This window comes from Peromyscus maniculatus, chromosome 12 (assembly GCF_049852395.1).
Source record: "Peromyscus maniculatus bairdii isolate BWxNUB_F1_BW_parent chromosome 12, HU_Pman_BW_mat_3.1, whole genome shotgun sequence".
NCBI lineage: Eukaryota > Metazoa > Chordata > Mammalia > Rodentia > Cricetidae > Peromyscus > Peromyscus maniculatus.
In genome coordinates this window covers 2,286,963-2,313,764 of record NC_134863.1, presented here as the reverse complement: position 1 = coordinate 2,313,764, position 26,802 = coordinate 2,286,963, and the positions used below count along the sequence as shown (strand labels likewise).

The 26,802-nt window shown below is 41.0% G+C and overlaps 1 protein-coding gene across 12 annotated transcripts in view; it reads left to right on the top strand.

Moving 5' to 3' along the window:
* Positions 1-26,802, top strand: part of Spidr (scaffold protein involved in DNA repair) — a 277,612-nt gene that overhangs the window by 222,421 nt on the left and 28,389 nt on the right. For all 12 annotated transcript variants that reach the window (XR_013043623.1, XR_013043622.1, XM_015990343.3 and 9 more), the window contains one exon: positions 17,968-18,108. Coding sequence is in view for 10 of the 12 variants with exons in the window: in XM_015990343.3 (XP_015845829.1) it covers positions 17,968-18,108 (141 nt within the window). In the remaining 2 variants the exon portion in view is untranslated. The remainder of the gene's footprint in view (positions 1-17,967; positions 18,109-26,802) is intronic.

The window sequence follows — 26,802 nt, the reverse complement described above, 5'->3', positions numbered from 1 at the left end:
AGAGGGAAAACATGGTAAACTGTATCTTCCCTGTGATATTTCAAAAGTGCATGTCCCATAGTTGATCTGTATTTTATTTACTCTGTTGCCCTATGTGATTTAATGAATAATGGCCCTGAGAAAGAAGGTACAGATGACTACTCATTTGGGGTAGCTTGGGGAATAAGTGAAAGAGAACAAACCACATTGCTGATGCATTGTGAGTAATAAGCTATACTAGAGCAGATCCTTCCATCCCTCTTTTTTTTTCCACTAAAACAAAAGGTGATTTTGAAATCAAAGAAAAGCAAGAATTGTTTATACAATAGCAGTTAAAAAAAAAAAGTGAGAGACATGTAACAAGGTCAACATCAGCCTGGACTGTATGAGACTCAGATTTTAAAATGGTCAAATTTTTGAACGAACATTTCTCCAAAGAAAATGCACAAATGGCCAGTAAACACACGGTGATCACCAGCAGCCATGAAAAAATATAAATCTAAACCTTAACGAAGTAGCACTTCTGCTGGGATGGTAAAATGGTGCTGCTGCTTGGAAAAGTAGTCTAGTATCATCACTTCAGAGTGTTAAACAGCTACCTCAGAGCAGTGCAGCTAGTCTTTCTCGCCAGCCAGCTCCTGCATCATGACACAGAGACTTCTTACTAATTATGAAAGCTTGGCCAATAGCTTAGACTTGTTTCTAACCAGCTCTTATAACTTAAATTAACCCGTATCTTTTAATCTACGTTCTTTTACATGGCTCGTTTACCTTTACTTTATAATGCCCATGCTGCTTGCTCTTGAGCCCTGGCATCTCCTCGAGACTCAGCCCTTCTTCCCAGCATCCTGGGTTCCTGAAAATCCTGCCTAGCTATTGGCTGTTTAGTTTTTTTATTAAACCAAACAGAATGACATATCTTCACAGTGTACAAATAGTTTATTCCATAACAGCAGGGTAATTTCAGTTTATGCCCATGAGACTTGACAGAAGTCTGTAATAACTGCTTAGACTTTCATGGTAGAATTACTCTTAGTTCATAGAAACAATCCCAAATGTTCATCAACTGATGGACAAGTTTTAAAATGTAATATATACATGTAATAGAACATCATTCAGCAAAAAGGGTAAGCATAGAAATATTATAGTATATGCAACATACTCTATACCAGCAGTTCTCAACCTGTGGGTCTTGCCCTCTTTAAGGTTGCTTATCAGATATCCTACATATCAGATATTTACATTATGATTCATAATAGTAGCAAAATTACAGTTATGATGTAGCAGTGAAAATAATTTTATGGCTAGAGGTCACCACAACATGAGGAATGGTATTAAACAGTCACAGCATTAGGAAGGTTGAGAACCACTGCTCTCTATACTACTAATACTTGCTTCTATCTCAGTAAAGCTGTTAATAAAGATAACATAGTAGTTTATGTTACCAAGGAATTATACTGAGGGAAGTAAATCCAGTTCGAAAGATTATATCCTGGGTGATTCTATTTATATGATATTTTTCAAATGATACATTTTTAATAAGGACAGACTAGTATTTCCAGATGTCAGAAATGACAAAATTGGGAGGAAGTCGGTGATCAGGGGACCATTGAAACCCAAACATAGTATCATGTGCCTGTAATCCCAGCACTCAAGAGGCTAATGCTGGGAGGTCATGAGTTCAGAGCCAATCTAAGTTACATACTTTAGAAAAAAAGAAAGGTGGTATTGAAGTGGAGTGGAGGTGTAGATCAGTGATAGAACACTTGCTGACGTGAACCAAGACCTGGGTTTGACCCCCAGTACTTCATAAAACTAGTCATTGTACTAAACACCTATAATTCCAGTACTCAGACAGTAGAAAAAGAATCAGAAATCCAAAGTCATCCTTGACTATATACGTTGAGGCTTGAACTACATACATTGAGGCTTGAACTACATGAGACTTGTTTCCTGCACCCTACCCCCCACCCCCAAAATATAGGACCCTTTTGGTTTCTGAAGCAGCAGAGACGAAAGTCTGACATTCAGCAGACAGTACTGTTTATTGAAGCACACAGCATGGGGTGGCCTCTCCCAGAATAGAAATTGAGGGGTCTAGGGGGTGGAACTGGCTGTGACCCTCCATAGATGTGGGGTGAGGGGTTTGGGAATGAGGAGATTTGCTGCTGTCTGCAACTGTTCTGCATTCTCTCCTTCCTGAAATTTTCTGCCCGAGTCTGGGATGCCTGATAACATGAGCAAGGTCAACCCTAATCTCATAGGAACTGCTGAGTATTGTGACAGTGGTGGTGGACATGGATCCTGCACGGCATTAAAACCATACTAAGTACCCTTTTAGCAAGGGACAACTATTTGCTCCTGTCCAGTGATGCTGGAAAGTTCATACCAAGCATGGAGGCACATGCCTGTAATGCCAGCAGCACTTGGGAAGCTGAAATGAAGGAATTGCTTCAAGTTTGAGGCAAGCCTGGGATACATAGGGAGACCCTATTTCAGTACAAAAACATTTAAGAAAGAGAGAGAGAAAAAAAAGCTTGTGTCACACTTTTAGCAGAAAAAAAATACGATCTTTAAATGACTAAGAAACATTTCTGTACAGCAAAAACCATGTTGTTAATATCTCTTCATGTTAAAAAGATAAACAGCAGGATTAACTGTTTACTTTGAGATCTCATGCCTGGTTGTTTTTGAGAAAAGGGGAACGCAGTGTCCTGTGTCTTGTTCCCAGCTGTGGGGAAGCAGCCCTCCTCCTGTCTTCTGGGGAGCTCTGTTCAGGGCCAAGCCTCTCCTGCCTCTCCTGCTCCCATGCCCCTCTCTTGTCTCTTGCTTTTTACTTTTATACTTCATACTTCAGGTTCTTCTCCCTTTTTCTTGAGTTGATGCTTGTAAGAAGTTATAAAGTAGAGAATAAGATCTTGTTGATCTTGGGGACTGCTGCCTCTGACAGTGACCTAGAATAGAACAGCCAGCCTGACTAGATTCCCGGAATTCCTGGTGGACTGCTAAGAACTGCTCCGATCTCAGTGTAAACACCCACATGGTCACTTAATCTTCCTTCTTGGCACATGTGCATGTGCTGACACACACGTCCACAGTTTCCCTTGCTCCCTCTCTGTGGAGCAGTGAAATCGCACTGCTGAATCAAGGAAAGGAAGTTATATCGTGTGGAAGGAAGGAAGGGGGCACTGAAATCTCAGAGGAATTATTATACCATTTAAACCTCTTTCTACAAATCTAGTTTGCTTTCTTTGTCATTTATTATAATATAGTTTTAGTTCTTTATAATTTATAATTTTTGAACCATTCTCCAATGAAGATGATAAAGGCAGGAAATAAAAACTTGACAGGATTGGGATATAGCTCTGATTATGTGCTTGATTTGCACACATTAGGCCCTGACTTCAATGCACACACACACACACACACACACAAAGGGGGAACTTTTTTCTAAGGCAAATACTAACTATGTAATTTAGAGCCTTCATGCTTCCAGCATGTAAGACCTTTTTTTGTGTTGCTGGAAAGGGTAATGTGGTTTCATAAACAGCTTCTGCTTTCCTTTGTTGCTGTTTGTTTATTTTTTGAGACAGGGTCTCACTGTGTATCACAGAGTAGCTTTGAACTTGCTGTATACAGCACCAGATGGCCTCAAATTATGGTCTGTCTTCTTGGTACTGGGGTTACAGCCTGTGCCATTATATTCACTACTGTGAATATGTCTCCTGATTGATGTGGTTCTTCCTAGGTGGAGCTGAGTGATTGGCTGGGACAGGGGCAAATGTAGCTACTGCATTTCAAGTTACCTATTGTTGTATCCTTAACAAAACCTTACCTTACAAATAGAACTACACTGAGGGATGAGATCACTGCCATAAGACCCAGCATCACAGGTTGGTTTCCCATGTGAGGCACATGTATGGACAGGGAAACTTTATGCTACTTTCATATCGCTCTCATTGCTTTCACATAAAGATTACACCTATAAAGACAAATACATGAATATGACTAGCAATTCAGGTTTTCCAGATGGGTGACAGAAACTAAAATTTTGAGTTTGGAAAAGGTATAGGAATTAAAGTCACCTGGATTGCATGGGAATGAGGAGACTTGCAGAGTTGGGGAGTCTTGTTCATCAGCCACAGAACTCAAAATAAAGTCTCCTCTCCAGGCCTCGCAAGCTGCTCTGTACCACATGATAACAGCCTGAGAAATGGGAAACTGGTTGAGGGGGTTTGTTTTACACCTTAGTACTTAAAGTGAGGAATTCACTTATTAGAATGTTATTCCAAGCACAGAATGGTGAACTGTCTCATGGAATGAATCTAGTTCTGGGGCTCTCTTATTCTAACCACTAATGTCTTACTGCCTCCCTGTGAGACATTTTTGTCTTGGTAATCTAAAATAATCTCCTAAAGAGCTTGTCCCTCTCACCTGAGTCACAAGGTACCCACAAACAGTGATGAGAGATCTCTTGATGTGAGTCAGTATGTCTGTTTTAACTTACCCAGTGTCAGGGCAGCTAAAGGATGAATCTCATTCTACTTCCCAAAGTGGAAGATTATTTTTATGAACACTGCATCACACTAATTCATAGCATAACTTTTTGTTTGTTTGTTTGTTTTTTTGAGGCAGGGTTTCTCTGTGTAGTTTTGGTGACTATCTTGGATCTCGCTCTATAGACCAGGCTGGCATTGAACTCACAGAGATCCACCTGACTCTCCTTCCCAAGTGCTGGGATTAAAGGCGTGCATCATTGCCACCCAGCTCAAAGAATAACTTTAAAAGGTCAAATTTCCTTACACACACTTCTCATGGCTTGGTTGTGCTATTCCCCAATGTCTCGGAACTTTCTGAAGATGATACTACACTTACTTGTTGTCTTCCAGGACACAGCCACACAATGTACAGCATCTCCTATGAATGCAGGTGGTATGTCTGAGCTGCAGCCTGCTATAAAACCATATGTGTATGCTGTGGGATGTTCTGTATGTCCTGTGGGAGCCTGTTCTTGGGTTCCTCGTGGCTTTACCCAGCAGGTCTGCATAGAGGATGATTAGGACCACGGGCCTGAGTGCAGGTGTCTGAGATGGTCTGCATTTGGCTGTGCTATGGTATGTCAAGTTGCTCTGATTGGTCAATAAATAAAACCTGATTGGCTGTGGCTAGGCAGGAAGTATAGGCGGGACTAACAGAGGAGAAATAAAAGAACAGGAAAGCAGAAGGAGTCACTGCCAGCCGCCACCCTGACAAGCAGCGTGAAAAGATGCCGTTAAGCCACGAGCCACATGGCAGGGTATAGATTTGTGGAAATGGATTGATTTAAGCTATAAGAACAGTTAGCAAGAAGCCTGCCACGGCCATACAGTTTGTAAGCAATATAAGTCTCTGTGTTTACTTGGTTGGGTCTGGTAATTCCTCACCATCCAGAGTGCTGGAGTCCTGGAGGATTCCTGTGGGACTGGCAGGTGACAAAGATTTGTCCTGACTGTGGGCAAGGCAGGAAAACTCTAGCTACATGTGTATATATAGACATACTTGAACTAAAATCATCCAAGCTCCTTGTCTGTGAAGGGAATCTACACCCATAGATTATTCTGGTCAGATAAGTGTGAACAGCAAGCTGGTACTCTTGCCCATCTGTGCTGTGTTCCCTCTGCCACCTTGTTAGTTTGGGGTTTGCTTTTGAGACAGGGTGTAATGGTAATTCCTCACCATCCAGAGTAACAAGGATAAACCATTGTGCCTGCATTGAGCAGTTTGAATTTCCAGGTTCATGAAGGCAAATTAAGCAGTCCCTGCCCTCTCTGCTCTGTGGGGAGAGACCTGACACAGGCAGGTCAGGCAGTTAGACTGTGAGAATACTCTGGATGTACTGAACAGAATGCTGTAATAGCCAGCACTGGGTGGGGCGCTGTTCTTGCCATTTTATTCATGAATGGTTTTAAAGTGAAATGGTCTTCTATTAGTGGGGGGTCCTCTAACTAACAGAACAAACATATAGAATGAATATATATTCATCTGGTGCTGGAGTCCTGGAGGATTGCTGTAGAGCTGCTGTTCTTCAGTCTACATTATACTCATGAAAACGTTAGTTCTAAGAAATGCTGCAGCAGCCTGACAGAGGACGTTGCCGAGAGAGAGTGAAAGCAAGCAAAAGACAAAGTTTCCTTACTCTGTGTCCTTTTCTGTGGGCTGCCACCGAAGGTGTGGCCCAGATTTAGGGCGTGTCTTTCTGATTCAAACAATCTGATTAAGAAAATCCTTCCGAGTGCCCAGCAGTTTGGTTCCAGTTAATTCAAATTATAATGAAGTTGACAACCAAGATTAGCCATCCCAAGTCCATCCCTTGTCAGCTTGACATGCAATCACATTTTCTTCTGTCATGCTTAATTTCCAAATGAAACAATAACCAAGTCATAATCTTACCTAGCAGGATTTAACTGTCCCATGTACAGCCACAAATACATTATATATTTGCAAATAGGTGACAGTGTTGCTTGAGGAATGCTTAGTCTTTCAATGTCTCATAACTTAAATTTGTATAGATTTATAACAGTTAACTAATGGTATTTTCTCAGTCACTCTGTTACATTACAGTGTGACCCCTTCTGGCACCCAAATACACATGGCACAAACAAACACACCCATGTGGATAAATTTTAAATATTTAAACTTAAAAAAAAAAGAAGATTGAAATTAATGAGCCTTCCTTTTTCGAAAAGGAAAAGAATCTGGGTGGTGGTGGCACATGCCTTTAATCCTGGCACTTGGGAGGCAAAGGCAGGCAGGTCTCTGTGAGTTCAAGGCCCGCCTGGGCTAATTAGAGTGAGATCCAGGACAGGTGCAAAGCTATACTGAGAAACCCTATCTCGAAAAACCAAAAAAAAAAAAAAAAAGAATAGAATAAATTTGCTTTAGAAATGGAAGAAATATAAATATGAGTAGAAATTAATGGCATAAGCAAACAGAGAAAGCAAAAAAGTTGATTCTGTGAAATCATTGATAAGAACCTTAAAGTGAGGTAGATAGAGATACCTTGAAAGCCTCTTTAGCTGAGTTCCATCCACAGAACTCACATGGTGATAAGAGAATCTCCTCCACTAACTTGTGCCCTGACCTCCTTACACACAACATGGCAAAATCCTCCACCCCCCATTGTGCATATACATACAATAAAAATAAGTAAATAATTAATTTTAAAAGAATCATAAGATTAAATTCATAAAAGATTAAAATAATAAGAAAGAATGGAGTTATCATTCCCTTCAGAGACTATAAATAGAGTGAGGAAGACAAGTGGAAAAACCACAACAAAAATACATGTTACCGAAATGTCTCACGGAGGTGAAGGTTCTATGTAGGCACCAGCTCAGCCTGTCCATGTTCAGTGAATAGTGTGGGTTTATCTTCAGCAATGGGGTCTTGCTATCAGTTTGTGAAGAGCAACCTATTGGCAACAACAACAACAAAAATCCAAAGTTTTTTGTTTTTTGTTTTTTTTTAAGTAGGAATCTCCTGGTAGATCTATTGTTAGCTTTTTGAGGCACCTCCACACTGATTTCCATAGTGACTACCAGTTTGCTCTCCCACAGTCAGTGAATAAATGTTCCCTTTTTTCGACATCCATGCTAGCATCTGTCTTCTTAATTTCTTTTTTTTTTTTAATTTTTTTTTAATCCTGACAGCTTTGCCGAGTGTGGGGGTGTAAAATCACAAAGTGGTTTTACTTTGCATTTTCCTGGTGACTAAGGGTGTGGAACATTTAAAAAAATGTTTCTCAGCGATTTGTATTGTATCTTTTGAGATATGTTTCCATATATACTTTTCTGTTGTGATAAAATACCATAACCAAAAAGCAGTTTAGGAATGAAAGGGTCTGCTTTGGCTTAGATTTCCAAAGGGATAGAGCCCATCACAGTGTGGTGGGAGGCATGGCAACATGAGGGAAATATGGTAGCAAAAGCAGGAAGCTGATGTTGTATTTCTCCACACATTCAAAGTGCAGTGAAACTATAAACTCTCAAACTTAGCCCCTAGTGACTGCTTCCTCTAGCAAGGCTCTATCTTCTGAAGGTTCTCTCAACTCTACAGACAGTGCCCCCGACTGGGGACCGAGTGTTTAAATATATGAGCCTATGGGAGACATTCTCATTCTGATCACCACAGTTGTCTACTGGAGCTAGATGATGAGAGTGTATTGGTGAAGACATCACTGTTATGGTACAGCACGTGCAGGAGTCTTTGGTGGGTAGAGCTAAGGTGCCTCGCGGTAGATGAAAGACAGAGATGCCATGTAGACAGCACTGAGTGAAGAGTTTTATTTGGTGAGGGAAGAGAGAGGGAGGGGGGTGCACACCTAGTGGAGGAAAAGATGGAGAGAGGAGAAGGAGCAGAGTTAAAAAGAGGCTTTTACATCAGGATGCAGGGCAGCGCCAAGGGGTGGGATTTCAAGGGGCAGATCAGAATATTAACAATCACAACACGGAAAAATCAAGCTGGAGCAGAGCCCGCAGCTTCTTCTCTGCCGAGTAGCTTTCACAGAAGGCTTCATGTGGGATGATGGGGAGAAAAAGTGTCAATGATCTTGCTCAGTGGTGGCTCTCGGATGCTACAGTTCCCTGTTGGAAGAATGTGCCAGTGCAGGAGTGCCACTGGAGCAGCATGGCACGGCCCTTAGGGGCAGCTGTCTTCTGAATGTTTGTTTTATACCCATTAGAATAATGATTTCAACGTTAGTTGGAGAAGCAGTAGACATTGGTTAATACAGAAACTCATGCCTGATCAAAGTCCTGAGAATACGTCAATGCTGATGTTCTTCCCAGAACAGGCCATCTTTATTATCTGTCTTCCCACCCTCAAAACTTAGAAAATATATACAAAGAGAGGGAGAAGGAATGTAAAAGCTAGAGGACAGGGAAGAATGCTATTAGGCTGGTGAGCTTTGTGTCAACTTGACACAAGTCATTTGGTAAGAGGGACTCTCGATTAAGAAAAAGCTTCCAGCCGGGCGGTGGTGGCGCACACCTTTGATCCCAGCACTCGGGAGGCAGAGGCAGGCAGATCTTTGTGAGTTCGAGGCCAGCCTGGTCTACAGAGCGAGATCCAGGAAAGGCACAAAGCTACACAGAGAAACCCTGTCTCGAAAAAACAAAAAACAAAAAACAAAAAAAAACAACAAGAAAAAGCTTCCATCAGATTTGCCTGTATAAAAGTCTGTAGGGCATTTTCTTAATCGGTGATTGATGTGGGAGGGCCCAGCCCATTGTGGGTGGTGCCACCCCTGGGCAGGTGGTCTTGGGTCATATAACAAAGAAGGCTGAGCAAGCCAGTAATCAGTGTTCCTCCACAGCCTTAACTTCAGCTCCTGCCTCCAATTACTGTCTGGAGTTCCCTCAACGATGAACTACAAGCTATACAATGAAATAAGCCTTTTCCTTCCCAAGTTTCTTTTGGTCAGTGTTGTTTTTTTTTTTTTTTTGTTTTTTTTTGTTTTTTTTTTTAATCACAGCAATAGCATCAGGGTTTGACAACTGTAAAATGCTGTCTTCTGGACATGATATAGCTGCTCAGGAACTCACAGTAGCTGTGAGTTACTTGCACAAAATTGAGCCTAGCAATGGTCCAGTATGGATAAAGGAGGGGCTCATGAGGACCCACCCCTGGCTGAGAAGCTGTAGGCACTTAATGACTGTTAGAGGAAGAAGAGTGACTTTTCTTAGGTGGTGTAGCTACTGGTAAGTTACCCATACTCCAGTAAATAAGCCCCAACCTGTGCTCATGAAACAACTTTACTTAAATTTGGTGGGTTATTTAAACAAAGTAATGACACATGCGGTAGTGGTAGGAGATCAAAAGTTCAAGGTTATCTTCAGCTGTACAAGAAGTTCAAGGCCAGCCTAAGCTACTTGAGATCCTGTTGTTGGCATAAAAACCTTACAGCTCTCATCTTTTTGTTTTGTTTGGTTTGGTTTTTGTTTTGTTTTTCAAGACAGGGTTTTTCTATGTCCTGGCTTTCCTGGAACTCATTCTATAGATCAGATTGGACTTGACCTCCGAGATGTGCTTGCCTCTGCCTCCTGAGTGCTGAGAATAAAGGTGTACACCACCACCACCCAGCCACAGCTCTCATGTTAAAGGGAATAAGATATAGTTTATTCCACTAGAGCCATTATGAGTGACTGTGGCCCGGGAACACAGATGTACGTTACCCTAAATTCCATGTTCTAAGTGGAAGCAGTTTCATTAAGTTTTTATAGTTTTATGGAACAGAGAAAGTCATAAATCAAGGCAAGCGTAAAATATATTGGTGGGTACATCAGAGAAGTGGGTACAGTAGGATGGATGGAGAGGCCTAAGATGATGACATCCACAGCTCTTGGAATGGTGGAAACTCGTGTTCTGCTAAAGCTAGTAGCTCCTGAGAGCTTTTTATTACTTATTGTCATGACGTGTTAGTTCAGATACAGAGTGTGCAGGGGCAAGGCATGTATGTTCCAGAAGGCTAATACTAGCCCAAGGTAAAGTAATTAGCTTCTGTATCTGTAAAGTCCCAATCTCTCCACAGCACTGAGATTCCAATCAGTCCATCAGTCTCTGCAGTCAGACTCCTTCCAGTAGTTTTTTGTTCACACTGTTACAAAGCAAAATAAACAGAATTGGAAGTGAAGAAGCAAAACGGGCATTATGAAATGATTCCATGATTACAAACAAGGAAAATTAGTGAGGGTGACAGAAGTCAGTATACAGTTTAACTGTATTTTTTATATACCAGCAATATCTGACAAAATGATCATTTAGTACAGTACGTAAATCCATAGAAAATATAGCAGTTGACCCAAAGTAAATCTGCAAGAATGTTTTAGGAAAAAAATTCTTTTTAAACTTTGATACCAAATGTGTGCACTTAAGAAAGATTTGTGTGCCGTGTAGGTCATTTTGACCCTTGTCTCACCTCTCTGCATTTTTCTAGTATTTCCATGTAGAAATGAGTAAATGCCACTGTACAATTTTAGCTTCTTTGTCAAAAATCAAGTGTTCATAGGTATGTGTATATATATCTGGGGTCTTTGATTTGATGTCATTGATCCACATGTCTCTTTTTATGCCAATAACCAAGCTGGTTTTAGTACTATAGCTCTATAGTAGAGCTTGAAGTCAGGGATGGTGATGTCTCCGGAAGCTCCTTAGGAAAAAAGAAAGCATCTTCAACAAATGGTAGTGGCATAACTGAATGTCAACATGCAGAAGACTGCAAATAGATCTATATCTGTCTCCATGCACAAAACTCAAGTCCAAGTGGATCAAAGACCTAAACATAAATCCAGTCATACTGAACCTGATAGAAGAGAAAGTGGGAAGTTGCCTTGAATGAATTTGCACAGGAGACCTCTTCCTGAATATAACACCAGTAGCACAGACATTGAGATCAACAATTAATAAATGGGACCTCCTGAAACGGAAAAGCTTTTGTAGGGCAAAGGATACAGTCAATAGACAAAATGACAACCTACAGAATGGGAAAAGATCTTCACCAACCCCACATCTGACAGAGGACTGATCAACCAAATATATAAACAACTCAAGAAATTAGACATCAAAATACCAAATAATCCAATTAAAAAATGGGGTACAGTTCTAAACAGAGACTTCTCAGCAGAGGAATCTCAAATGGCCGAAAGACATTTAAGAAATTGCCCAACATCCTTAGTCATCAGAGAATTATAAATCAAAACAACGCTGAGATGCCATCCTACACCTGTCAGAATGGCTAAAATAAAAAGCACTGATAACAGCTTATATTGGAGAGGATGTGGAGCAAAGGGAACACTCCTCCACTGCTGGTGGGAGTGCAAACTTGTACAGCCACTTTGTAAATCAGTATGGCAGCTTCTCAGAAAATTAAGACTTAATCTACCTTAAGACCCAGCAATACCACTCTTGAGCATATACCCCAAAAATGCCCAATCATACCACAAGGATACTTGCTCAGCTATGTTCATAGAAGTATTATTCATATTAGCCAGAACCTGGAAATAATGTAGATCCCCCTGAACCAAAGAATGGATGAAGAAAATGTGATACATTTACACAGTAGAGTATTACTCAGTGATGAGAAAAAAAAATAATGACATCATGAAATTTGCAGGCAAATGGATGGAACTAGAAAAATATCATCCAGAGTGAGATAACTCAGACCCAGAAAGACAAACATGGTATGTACTCACTCATAAGTGGATACTAGATATAAAGCAAAGGATAACCAGACTACAACCCACAGCTCCAGAGAAGCTAGGTAACAAGGAGAAGGGTGTGGTGATATTATGTTCCACAAAATATTGTGCACCCTAATAAACTTATCTGGGGTCAGAGAACAGAACAGCCACTAGATATAGAGGCCAGAAAATGGTGGCACACAGGCCTTTAATCCTAGCATTCCAGAGGCAGAGATCCGCCTGGATCTCTGTGAGTTCAAGGCCACACTGGAAACAGCCAGGCGTGGTAACAAAAGCCTTTAATCTCAGGAAGTGATGGCAGAAAGCAGAAAGGTATATAAGACGTGAAAACCAGGAACTAGGCTGGTTAGGCTCTTGAGCAGCACAGTTCAGCTGAGAGGCATCCAGTCTGAGGAAACAAGATCACCTGAGGAATTGGTGAGGTGAGGAAGCTGTGGCTTGTTATGCTTCTCTGATCTTCCAGTATTCACCCCAATACCTGGCTTCAGGTTTGTTTTTATTAATAAGTCCTTTAAAGATTCATATTACCTCTGACTCAGGGATCTCCCTGGGAAGGGGAAATAGATGAGATCTCCTGGGTTAACTGGGAGTGGGGGTGGAGATAGGGGATGGGTACATCAGGATGGTTGAGTTGGGGGAGGGATAGAGAGGGGGAACAACAAAAGAGATATCTTGATAGAGGGGGCCATTATGGGGTTAGGGAGAAACCTGGTGCTAAGGAAAATCCCAGGAATCCACAAGGATGACCCCAGCTTAGACTCCTAGCAATAGTAGAGAGGGTGCGGGAACTAGCTTCTGGCTTTCTCCAGTAATCAGATCGGTGACCACCCTAATTGTCATCATAGAACCTTCATCCAGTAACTAACTGATGGAAGCAGATGCAGAGATCCATAGCCAAGCACTGGGCCAAGATCTGGGAGTCTTGTTGAAGAGATTGTTGCCGGGTGGTGGTGGCGCACGCCTTTAATCCCAGCACTTGGGAGGCAGAGCCAGGAGGATCTCTGTGAGTTCGAAGCCAGCCTGGGCTACCAAGTGAGTCCCAGGAAAGGCACAAAGCTACACAGAGAAACCCTGTCTGGAAAAACCAAAAAAAAAAAAAAGATCATGAAGGGGAAACCCACAGAGGCAAATGACCTGAGCTCATGTGAGCTCATGGACTCTATACTGACAGCTAGGGAGCCTGCATGGGACTAACCTAGGCTCTTTGCATGTCAATGACAGTTGTGTAGCTTGGTCTCTTTGTGGGGCCCCTAGCAACAGGAGCAGGATCTGTCCCTGGTGCATTAGCTGACTTTTTGAAATCTGTTTCCTATGGTGGGATGCCTTGTTCGGCTCCTAATGCAGTGGGGAGGAGCTTGGTCCTGCCTCAACTCAAGTTGCCATGCTTTGTTGACTCCCATAGGAGGCCTTACCCTTTCTGAGGAGTAGATGGCGGTAGAAAGGTTGAGTGGGGGGAATAGGGGCGGGGGGAACTGTGGTTGGTTTGTAAAATAAATTTTAAAAGTTTAATAAAAAATGAGTAAATTCAAGCTCATATAGATAAGTAATTTTTGCAAGGTTCTTAATTTCTGACAGGATGCTGCTTTGCTGGGAAGCCATTTGGGTTCTATTCAGTATTTCTATTGGCTTAAGAAAATCAAGTGGATCGTGGAATTTTTCTGCAGAGATTTGCACCAGCATTGATTTCAGGAAATAGTGTTTCACCAAGCAGGAAACATTGACAAGTAGATGGAATTCACTGTATGCTGCTGTAAGCTAACCAGTTTTGTGGAAACCTGCTTCAGGCATGAGTCAGCATGTCACTAGCCACTGCTGTCTGTGTAGAACATGGGAGAGCATATCCAGCCAGCATGAACCCAGGGCAGTAACTCAAGGCAGGAACCTGGAGGCCGAGGCCGTGAAGCAACACTTAGTGGCTTGCTCAGCCTGCGCTCTTACATGATTCAGGTCTGCTTGCCCTAGAGCAAAATAACAAACAAAAGTAGCATCCAGCTCTCTTGGCTATTTGAGATAAAAGCAATAGTCAAACAAACCAGGAAATAGTATCAGTTCCCCACCTCTCCCTTCTTAATACAGCCAAGAAAGAAAAGAACTTTATATTGGGTTTCACAGAGATTTTTATCCTAACTTTGAAAACAGTGACAGTTAGCAAGCCTTAGTGCCATCATCTGCAGAGGACCCACTTTGACTCTATCATTGTTGGTTAAGCGGCAGCGCTCGCGGCTGGCCGGGCCATGCCGACAGAGAGGGCCCGATAGCCCGCTTTGTCGAAGGCTACTGACATAATTAAGGGCATAATCCTTACAGTCATCCTGTAAGAAAGCCTAGGGCCTTCTCAGGAAATGCATCCTGGCCACAGACCTCCCTCCACGCCACCCCCATTTTACCTCTTTAGAGGAAGTAGAGAGGAGGTAGCTGGGAAGTGAGGAGGCATGTAAATGGCTGATGTAAAAGTATATGCACTCATTCGTACCCTCACAGGGTACTCAAAACAACAGAAAGAAAGGGGCAGAGAAAGCATGATTGGACTTTAAACAAAAAACGAGATCTGATTGAGACAGACATTTCAATGGACCAAAATGTTTAAGAGCACAGAGGATCAGCAACTTCATGATTTCCAACATGTCTCCTTCTACTTCTCTCTTTCTAGGAATCTGCAAAATGAGCATTCCTGAGTTCAGAAAGTATTTAAGAGGGAAATACAGCTTCACACACACATATAGAATACTAATGCTTAAAATTTCACATACACACACACACACACACACACACACACACACACACACACACACACACTACCATATGGGAAGTGAGGTGGCTTCATCGGTTCATGGGTTCACCTTGCTGAACAAGCTTAATGGCTGAGTTCAATCCCCAGAACCTACATAAAAGTGGAAGGACAGAAACAACTCCACCAAGTTTTCCTCTGATCCCACATGCACACTGTGGTACATGTGCACACACACACTAGTAGATAAAGTTGAAAAAAACGGAAGGAAATGTATATGCTGTGGGAAATAAGTCCCATATAGCAAAGCAGCAAAGTGAACCCCCAGATTTTGTGACAGGATGATTGGCACTGACCCGATACAGTCACTGACAGATGTGCACGGTATCAGGGAGGGCTCCAGGGGAGCTACTTCAGGACTGGACTGGTAGAGTGCAGCAGCTTAAGGGAGAGCTGGTAACTACAGAGGTTTGATGTAGGATTTGTGATAAAGATATAGAAAATTAACTTTAAAAAATATAAGAAGGCAGGAGATATAGCTCAGTGGCAAGAGCTAGTAGGTGCAAGGCCCTAGGTTCAATTCCGACTACCACAATAAACAAACAAATAAGTAAATATAGTAGAAAAATATGGTTTTATTATGAAATACTGTTATTTCTCTAGCATTCATAGATTTTGACATTTGTTCTTTTCAAGTAGATCATAATATTATTTTCTTTCTAATTATAATTTCCTGTTTGACTTACGGATTTAAAAGGATGTTATAGTTTCCAAAAGCAGTTGGGCATTGTGGCTCATACCTGTAATCCCAAGTCTTGGGAAATAGACAGAGGAGAATCTTTAATTCAATCCAGCATGTACTCTATGGAGACAGGTATATATATGTAAATAAATAAATAATATAACAATATATTAATTATTATAATATGTAAATAACAAGTATAATTGCCACAGCTAGACATGGTGGTCTGTACCTGTAACTCCAGCACTTTGGGTGGTGGAGGCAGGAGGATCTGGATTTCATTGACTACACAGTGATTTTGAGACCAGTGTAGGCAGAGTAAGGCCTCTTGCCACTCATTGGCAAGACTGCTCAGTAGGTAAAGACAGTGCATACACAAGCCTAGTGACCTGTGTTCAACCCATGTAAAGGTGGAAGAGAGAACTGACTTCACAAAGTTGGACCATGGCAGGATTGCTGCTACACACACACACTCATACAGCAATAATGATAATAATAACTACTTTTCAAATAAGTACCCTGTCTTTAAAAGAAGCAAAATGTATAAATATAAGAAGATTTTTAAAATGTTTATTATTTGCTTGGTTTCTCATTGAATTATATCAGAGACAGGTTGTTGCCTATATGAATTCATTTGAAACTCATTGAGTCTTACTTTAAAGCTAGTTTTTAATTAAATCTTCATGCTTCATAAACACTTTTTTTAGCTGTGGAAAGTTTTCAGATGTTCATCCAGCAAATCAAACTTATTGGGCATATAAAAAGTTTTTTAAATTGTTGCTTTATCTTCTCTTGAGCTATCAGTAATTGGAAGAGGTATGTTAAAATAATTGTGAATTTGCTAATATTTCTCTGACTTTTTATAGTTTACATTTTATATATTCTGAGGCTATTAAGAGTATAAAGGTTTAAAATTAAACATCATCCTGATAATTAAACATTTTGATTGGTATTCAAGAGTTTTCCACTATTAATAATGGACTCTTTAGGGGGCTGGAGAGATGGCTCAGCAGTTAAGAGCACTGCCTGCTCTTCCAGAGGGTTCATTTACCAGCATCCACATGGCAGCTCACAGCTGTCTGTAACTCCAGTTCCAGGGGATCTGACACTCACATCGGTACACATGCAGGCAAAACACCAGTGCACGTAAAATAAAAATAAATAAAAAATAAAAAATAATGTTCACTCTCTTGAGGTTTTTTTTTTTTTTCCCCTTTTGAGACAAGGTCTCAAGTAGCTAAAGCTGGCCTAGAACTCCTGATCCTCCTACCTCCCAAGTGCTGGAATTTCTTAAACAACATCTCACACTGTAGTACAGGCTGGTCTCTAACTTCTAACCTAGCTTTGAACCTTCTGAGTGTTAGAATTACAGATATGAGCTACCACTGAAATTATTCTTGTTAACTGGCAAATTTAAATAATCTGCATTCCAGTAAACAATGTTCCTCAATGGCCTCTGCTTCAGTTCCTACCTCCAGGCTTCTGACTTGAACTCGTGCCCTGACTTCTTTCCATGGTACACTATGATCTGGAAGTATAAGATGAAATAGAACCTTTCCTCTCCAAGTTGCATTTGGCCATAGTGTGTTTTATCACAACAGTAGAAACCCTATCTAAGACAGGGATTTTTATCTTTTGGGAATGCACATGTCTGTGGTTTTTGTACCTTCTCACTGAAAGCTCTATCATTCTCAGAATTGTGCACTGAAGCTTTTAAGTTTTGAGCATCCACTCTGGGAAGAGAATAGAAGTAGGGAAAGAGCACCCTTTGTTTCTAGGCAGCGGTGATGCATTTAGTTTGAGAGTAGTCATCTTTATTAGTTTTCAACCACAATGGCTAAGGGTTGCATGCTGAAAGATAATTTTGTCTCCTGTGTTTTGTGGCTAGTAATCTAAATACTTGCATGTACAAAATCAAAACAAAGGTTCAGCAGGATGGTTCAGCAGGCAAAGGCACCTGTTGTGAAGCCTGACAATTTGAGTTCAGTCTTCAGGACTAAAATGGTGAAGGAGAGAACTGCATCCCACAAGTTGTCTTCTGACCTTCATGCATATGCTGTAGCATGCAAATGCCCATAATGTATGTGCGGGTGCGCACTCGCACACAACACAAAACACACACACACACACACACACACACACACACACACACACACACACAAGAAATGTACTTGAATCTAACTTCATTTGCCCTTATTCATCATTAGGAAGGTGACTGCAGTGGAGTTTCAGGGATCTTCTTGATTCTCTTACTTAGAAAATAAATGTGCTGTTCTTTACAGGTCCTGCCTTCTAGTGCAGGATGCCTGCGGGATGTTCGGTGAAGTATACTTGGATGGCACCCTCTGGAAGAACATGGAGTTAGAAGGAAGGTCCTGCCGCATGGCAGGAATGAAGGTTCTACAGAAGGCCACAAGAGGAAGGTGAGGACATGCTGGAAGGTCAGCTGCTTTGTACAGTAACAAATAAAAGGCAAACTTTTTTATGCTTTTATCTCAAATTTTTGTATTTAAGACAATAAGCCAGGACTACCCCATACTTGAACTAATAAAGTAAAACTGGCGTTTGAAAAGCTAGTCAGTAGTGGCTCAGGCCTTTAATCCCAGCACTTGGGAGGCAGAGGCAGGTGGATCTCTGTGATTTGGAGCCCAGCCTGGTCTACAATGCAAGTTCCAGGACAGCCAGAGCTACAGAGAGAAACCCTGTCTTGAAAAACCAAAAAGAGAAAAGACTGGCAGTTGAGTGCAATCTCCCTAGAGAATGTGATTGACAGTCAACATAATGAAACACCTGTACTGATTAGTATTTTATTGAAATTAAGAGAAAATGGATGAGAACAGTATGTCTTCTAGATATGTGTATTCTAAGTAAAGTCTCTGGTAAAGAAATTAATTAATTAATATAAATGTTGTTAACATTTATATAAATCCCCTCATTTCTAGAAATTAATACATTTTGGTAATAGTATTATTTTTGCCTCTTTGAATACTATGTCAAGTTAAGATAGCTTAAGGATAGCAAAATTTGTAGCAATAACTGTTGAGTATGAGTTTTTAACCCTCTAGTGTAAGCAGAGACTAGTGCAGAGGGGAAGCCTCTTGTCATCAGCTCCTCCTGCCTCACCTACCAGCTAACTGACCAGAACGGAACGGTCAGCATCTTGGAACTAGCTGGTGAAATCTGACCATTTCAGTCATAATAAAGGGGGGGGGCACTTTTAAATGTTGTATGTGTGTGTTACTTCATGACCTTGTGACTAAAGATTTGTTTTCTACAGTTCTTCTAAACTAGGACTGTTAAAAAAAAATCTATGTATAATAAGTAGGGCATGTAAATGAAAGTCTAACATCTCCCCCCACCCCCTGCTCCGGAGCTGAGGACCGAACCCAGGGCCTTGAGTTTGCTAGGCAAGTGCTCTACCACTGAGCTAAATCCCCAACCCCTGAAGGTCTAACTTAATGAAAAGACTTTTTATAGGACTTGAACAAAACTTGTTTTTTACCCTGAGACAGGGTCTCACTGTGTAGCCCTGGCTGACCCCCAACTACATATGTAGACCAGGCTAGCCTAAAATTCACAGAGATCCACCTGCCTCTGCTTCTTGAGTGTTTAAATAAGCAAAACTGTTCAAATTTTCAAGTATTAATGCTTTTTCCCAGCACTTGTGCGGTAGAGACAGGAAGATCAGAAGATTAAGGCCATCATCCATCATCCGTTACTTGGTTAGTTTGAGTCTAGCCTGGGCTACATGAGATCCTTTGTCTCTTAAAAAAACAAAAATTCTTAGTGCTGTCATAAGCAAACTTGTTCTGTGCCAAGTGTTGTGGCACCTTATCCTGAACAGTTGTGGATAGCGAGAGATGTAGTCGTGCATAGATCTGGCCAAACCATGGTTCTTGCTTCACCGGTAATCATTTTAATCTGTAAATTAAAACCAAGACATTTTTTCTTTGTCAGGTATTTTTACTTTATTCTTTGACAAGCTCATAAATGTATACGGTGTATCTTGGTTATCATATTCACCCTCTGTCCCACCTCCTGTGCCCTGTGTCCTGCCTTCCTGCCCTGGTAACTCCCCCTCCCCACCTCTTTTTGTGTAAACACGGATTCCAATAAATTTAGTATTGGCTTGATCTTGTTCAGGCCTGTACAGACAGCCATAGCTGCTGTAAGTTCAGAATGGTAGCAGCCACACCATGTCCAGAAGACAGCGCTTCCCAGCACTCTTAGGTTCTTTCTGCCTCATCTTCCATGAATGTTGGTGGGGTGATATAAAGTTCCATCTAGAGCTGAGCACTCAACAGTCACGTGTTCTTATCACTCTGACCAGTTGCACATGTCTGCCTTCATTTCTGCACACTGCAGAAAGAAGCTTCCCTTAGCCAGGTTCACAGTTATCTATCTACAGGGTGGACATATGTGTGTTTAGAAGGCAGCTTGACAACATCTGCTTACAAAATGAAAGCAGTAGGATCCTTGGCAAGGTTTGCAGCACCAGGCATGGATTTCTTCTATGGAGTAAGCCTCAAATCCCATCAGAATACAATTTTTGTCAAAGTTGGGGCTACTATTGGTGTGATGAAATGCCACATCCAAGAGCATGGTGGGGAGGAAAGGGTTTATTTCACATACAGGTCTGTGTAATATTTTATCATCCAAAGCAGTGAGGGTAAGAACTCAAGCAGGGCAGGATCCTGGAGGCAGAAGCTGATGCAGAGGCCATGGAGGGGTGCTGCTTACTGACTTGCTCCCCATGACTTGCTCAGCCAACATTCTTATAGAACCCAGGACCAGCAGCCCAGGGACAGTACCACACACAATGGGCCGGCACTACTCTATCAATCACTAATTAACAAAATGCCCTACAGGCTTACCTGCAGCCCTATTGTGGTGATATTTTGTTTGTGCTCTAATAAAGCTTGCCTGGAGATCAGAATGTGGAGCTAGTCACTAGAGACCAGGCAGTAGTGGCACACACCTTTAATCCCAGCCCTTGGGATCTCATGCCTTAGATCCCAGTACTTGGGAGGCACATGCCTTTAAATCCAGCACTTGGGAGGAGGAAACAGGAAGTAATATGGCTAGACGGAGAAAGGAAGTGATAAGGTAGGATGGAAACAGGAGCTTGATTCTTTCAGTCTGAGGATTCCTAGATGTAAGAAGTCTTTCTAGTGTCTGGCTGCTCTGTTTCCCTGATCTTTCAGCTTTCACCCTGATATCTGGCTCTGGGTTTTTATTATTAAGACCAATTAGAATTTGAGCTACAAGACTTTACAGAAGTCTTTTTTTAAAGACTTATTTTATTATTTGATTGTTATGAGTATGTTTGCCTGCATGGACCTGTATGCACCATGTACCCAAGGATGTCAGAAGCAGGCATCAGATCCCCTGGAACTGGAGTTACAGACAGTTTGTGAACTGCCATGTAGGTGCTGAGAATCAAATCTCAGTCCTCTGCAAGAGTACCAAGTACTCTTAACCACTGAGCCAACTCTCCAACCCTGGAAGCATTTTCTTAATTGAGGTTCCCTCCTTTCAGATGACTTCAGCCTGTGTCAAGATGACATAAAACTATCCAGAACAGTTGGTTACCTCTGTAAGATTTGTGTCATCATTTCAACAATGCACAGTAGGAAGAAGAAAATTTAAAGAAGTGTCCTAGAATATAATTAAATACCATAAACAATAAATGTGGGGTTCTCAAACTCATTGTTACCTTTCTTCAAGTCACATGTTACTCCTTCATATTGGTATTTATTTAATTTTAGTAACATCTGTGTTTCTACTATCATTGGTAAGCCCGTTACAAGTCTGTAACATCCTGAATCATTTGTTGATAGCATCTTCTCTGCTTTCATAATGACCATGCAATGTGGCCATTCTAAATCATGAACACTCATAAACATTTCTCCTGACTGGCGTAGTCTGTCCTGTCAGCCCTTTCTATAGCACCTTTCCGATGAATGACAGCCCTGCCCGAGGGTTATGTACCTGGAAGACGTGTTTTTCATAAACAGATCTGCTGTCAGATAAACTCAGAGCAGATACAGAATACTTTCTGTTGCTTATATGTGTCTTAATGACAAATGCTTCCATTTTTATATTCCTGTATTATAATGGAATTATGTTATATGGTTTTAGAGGCAAAGTGAAGATTTGCCCAGGTAATGGAAAGCATACTAAACATTAGAAAGCTTGATTGGGCATATGAACCCTCCATCCCTACTAAATTCATACTTACCCCATCTTAACCCTCAATTCAGTCCTTATTAGAATATTCTTTATAACATTTTGCAACTCAGAAGACTCTGAAAACAGAGTTGGTATAGTCAGATATCTACAGTTAGATTCACTCCAGCAAGGCTTCTCTGGTAAAACTGCCTCATGGCTCAGTCTTGGCACTTAATGGCTCATAGTAGCCCAGATTGCTGCTCAGGCTAGAGACTATAGGAACACCATGTAGAAATTCTGGTGCAGATAGGCATAGACAGGCCTGGGACCTGGGATCTGTGGCTCTGTAGAACTGATGATCTTCCAGCATCATGTTATACATGCACTTAATATTTAATCTAGTTCTTACATGTTACTCTGGGAGACTCATTGCCATCTATAGCATTTACAAAGGAAGTAGACTTTCTGTAGGAAGTGTCCCAGTGATCCAGATAATACATTTGCCAGTAAACTTCCCAAGGCCTCACATGTGCTCGGTGAGTGCTTTCTACCTCAAGCTTACCTTACCAAAACAATGTTTGGATCCTTTTCCATATTTAACTTGCTGGTGAAATATTTGGTACTTCTTGGAATTAGGATTAATTTCTTTATTTTATGCATTTCACTTTACTTCGGCATGCAGCCATCCAAATAAATATTTGGAGTATCTTTTTGTTCCTTTGGAAGCTGTGTTTCTTCAAAACAAATTACTAAATACTTTTGGAATGTTGGATGTTATAATTGCCTATTAGTGATATCATCCACTGTCGGTCATCCACCCATAGCCCAGAAAACAAGGTAGTCATCTTTTTATCCCCTGGTTGTGTCTGTTAGCAACTCTCCTAACTATTAACAGAATGATGACTTCCAACAATGTAGGTCAACATGATTACATGTCCAGCTATAACATAGAAAATACTGTGTTACAGTTGGAAGGCAGTTGAATGACTAAGCTAAGACTTAGATCTTCTCCAGCAGGTTTTGTTTGTCCACAGTTTTAGTGACAGAACACCAGTCATCCCTCGTTACTGCAGACCTATCCCAGGAGACCTATATGCTGCCGCATTTGATTAAGGAGCACCCCATGGCTGTTCCCTCGGTCCAAAGGTTTGCAGAAAGACAACCAGAATTGTTTTTGGGTGTTCTCTGACTTTTTCTTTTTTTATTTGTCTATATTGACTGGTCAGAGTAAGATGAATTAGATAACCTCCAATTAAGTTTGGAAAATTGTACAGTGTTCAAAGCCATCCTGGTAAGATGTGCACTCACTGGTTGGCTGAAGCCCTGCCTTTGCTTCCCCTCTGAATAAAAATAAATATCTTAATGTTATAATAATTTGATTTTATTTTTAATTCATTTTTAGGTTATTTCAATATTTTATTCAAATTTTTATTCAGTAATCAAATATTTTATTCAATATTTATTATAGTAATTATAATTTATTATTACACATAATTTGTATTTAGCTTTCGTCTTTTTTAAAGTAAATGTCAGTCAGTGCTTTGATCTTGGGTCATAGCTCAGTGGGAGATCATTTGCTTAGCATGTCCAAGATCCCAGTTTCAGTTCCCAGTACTATAGTAAATAAATACTTATAAACTAGATGTACTGGTTCACAGCAGTGGGAAGACTGAGGTAGGAGGATCATTGTGAATTTGAGACTAGTCTGGGCTGGTTCCAGGTCATTCTGGGCTAAAGTGACCCATGCCTTTAAAAACAAAAACTTGGTGTTGCTCAAGTCTTATTTATTTTTCTTTGGGATTCTTGATCTTTATATTTTTTCTTTATTTTAAATTTTTTCATTTATTTATTTATTTAAGAGTGTGTGTGTGTGTGTGTGTGTGTGTGTGTGTGTGTGTATGCTTCTAATTTGCAATCCTCCTATCTCAGCCTCTTGAATGCTAAGATTGCAGGTGTGTGCCACCACACCCAACCCATATATAAATATCTTTTTTAGAGTCAGAGGCTCAATGGTAAAGCACTTACTAGCATTTGAGAAGTCATAGGTTTGATCCTCAATACAGGATTTTCTTTTGTGTGTGTGTGTGTGTTGGGGGGAGTGGGAGAGGGGGGCATGGGTAGCTCTTCAAAGCTGAGCCTGATCCCAACACATGATGTGGAGGCAAGAGGATCCATGAGTTCAAGGCCAACCTTAGCTACAAGAGACCCTGTTTCTAAAAAAATACAGCTTTTATATTGTATTATACAACTAAAAAGTGGAAAAACTGGAGTGAAAGCTGCTTTCAAATCACTGCAAGAAAATTCTACTTCTTTTTTTCCTGCAATTTTCTTTATTCTTGAATTTCATACATGTATAAAAGGAATATGATTGTATCTACCCACACTCTCCCCATATGTCTTCCCCAACATTTCTCCCTCTTAACCTCATGTCCTTTTATTTCCTGATCACCCACAATGTCTAGTTAATATTGCCAGGATGTACACAAGTTTGGAGCTGTCCACTGGAGCAGGAGAAACCTTCCAATGAGAACACCCTTAAAAAGAATAGTCTCCCTCCAGCAGCTCTTGAGTAAGAGGTGGGGCCTAGAGAGCACCTCCCTCATCTTACCAGAATTCTTGCTGGCTTGATCTTGTACAAGTCTTATGCAGGTAGTTATAACTGAGTACAATTGCCTTGCTATATTCAGAGGACAGTATTTCACAATACTCATCCTCCAACTCGTATAGTCCTTCTGCCTCCTCTTTGGAGATCTTATTGCAGCCTGAAGCACAGCTTTATTACAGTGGAATGCTTTGAGCTTGAGGTGGGTGGGCAAGTCTAGCCCAAGTGCTTGACTGTAAGTAAGCTGTCATTATTTTCTTCTGATTATTTTCACCTGATGGAAGGAAATAGATAAGCTTTAAGAGTCTTCATTAGAAGTCTCAGCTTTAGACTGGGCACCAGGAACAGATGGAGCAGAGGATGAATATTGATGTATGTAGGTCTAGAAATATACCTCAGAGGTAGATCATTTTGCTCAGCAAAACACCCTGGGTTCCATCCCTAGGACAGAAAAGAAAAAGAATTGTATGTGAATACAAGTCGCTTGGTAAATGTGCATTATTATTTTCCTCTTCATTATTTTATACATAAAACAAAAATTTTAGCGTTTTTTTAACTAAGAAATTTTATTATTCATTTTACATACCAAACATAGATTCCCCCTCTTCCTTCCTCTCAGCCCTCCAGCCTTCTCCCACCTCACCCCCCATTTCCTCCAACAAGAAGGTAAGACCTTGAATGGGGAGTCAACAGAGCCTGGTACATTCAGTAGAGGCAGGTCCAAGCCCCTCCCCCTGCATCAAGGCTGTGTGATGTGTCCCACCATAGATAGTAGACTCCAAAAAGCCAGCTCATGTACCAGGGATGGATTCTGATCCTACTGCTAAGGGGCCCCTTAAGCAGATCAAGTTAAACAACTGTCTCACTTATGCAGAGGGCCTATTCCAGTCCCATGGAGGCTCCACAGGTGTTGATCTAAATTTCATGAGTTCCCACTAGTTTGGTTTGGTTGTCTCTATAGGTTTCTCCATCTTGATGCCCCTTGCTCATAGAATCACCCTTCTCTCTGTTCGACTGGATTCCAGGAGCTCTGCCTGGTGTTTGGCTATGGATCTCTGCATCTGCCTCCATCAGTTACTGGAGAGAGGCTCTGTGATGACAGAGTATTCACCAATCTGATTACCAGGATAAGCCAGTTCAGGCACTTTCCTCACTATTGCTAGTAGTCTAAGCTAGGGTCATCTTTGTGGATTCCAGGGGACTTCCCTAGCACCTGGTTTCTCTCTATCCTCATGATGTCTCCCTCTATAGTGGTATCTCTTTCATTGCTCTCCCACTCCATTCCTGTTCCAGCTCAACCATCCCATTCTCTTATGTTCTCATCCCCCACTCCCTACCCTCCATTGGCCCTCCTCATCCCCAGTTTATTCATGGAGATCTCATCTATTTCCCCTTCCCAGGATGATCCTTCTTAGCTAGCTTCTCTAGAGCTATGGATTGTAGTCTGGTTATCCTTTGGATATCTAGTATCCACTTATGTGTGAGTATATACCATGTGTGTAATATAAGGTTTCACTGTGTATCCCTGACTCGTCTGAAACTTGCAGTTTTTCCTGCCTCTGCCTCCCAAGTACTGTGATTATGAAGCTTGTGACATAAGCCTAAACTTTTTTCAAAACTCGCAGACCAAGGGCAGCTAAGTGACTCAGTAGATAAAAGTGCTTGCCATGCAAGCTTGGTAGCCTCAAGCCACAAAGTATGACAAGAGGGAACCAACTCAGCAGAAGTTGTTCTCTGACCTATGCATATGCACTGTGGCACATGCACCCACATAGACATCATGCACACACAATAGTAGTAGTAATTATATATGAGGCATACATTTTAACTATAAATGTTTTATAAATTTATTTATATATATCATTTGTATAAAACAATCATGTGTGTGTATACACACATATATGAAACAATCCAAAGGGAAAATATAAATATTGCCTCCAAACTCTTCTCAATTAACCACTCAAAGATTTATATCTTTTAATTTCTGGTATGTGTATAAGGACATTTTAATTTGTTTCTTTTCATTCATTTTGCAAAGAATCTATGTCCTTATCCTTAAGGGTTTTGTTGTTTTTACTGTTTTGATTTCTTCAATATTTATTGTGTTTTATGTGCACTGGTGTATTGCCTGCATGTATGTGTCTGTGTAAGGGTGTTGGATCCTCTGAACTGGAGTTACAGACAGTTATGAGCTACCATGTGGGTGCTGGAAAGTAAACTCGGTCATCTGGTAAAGCAGCTGGTCCTCTTAACTGCTGAGCCATCTCTCTAGCCCTGTTTTTGCTGTTCCATTTTGGTTTTGTTTTTCTTGCTGTTGGTAGTCAGATGTCTTCAAACTCTTGAC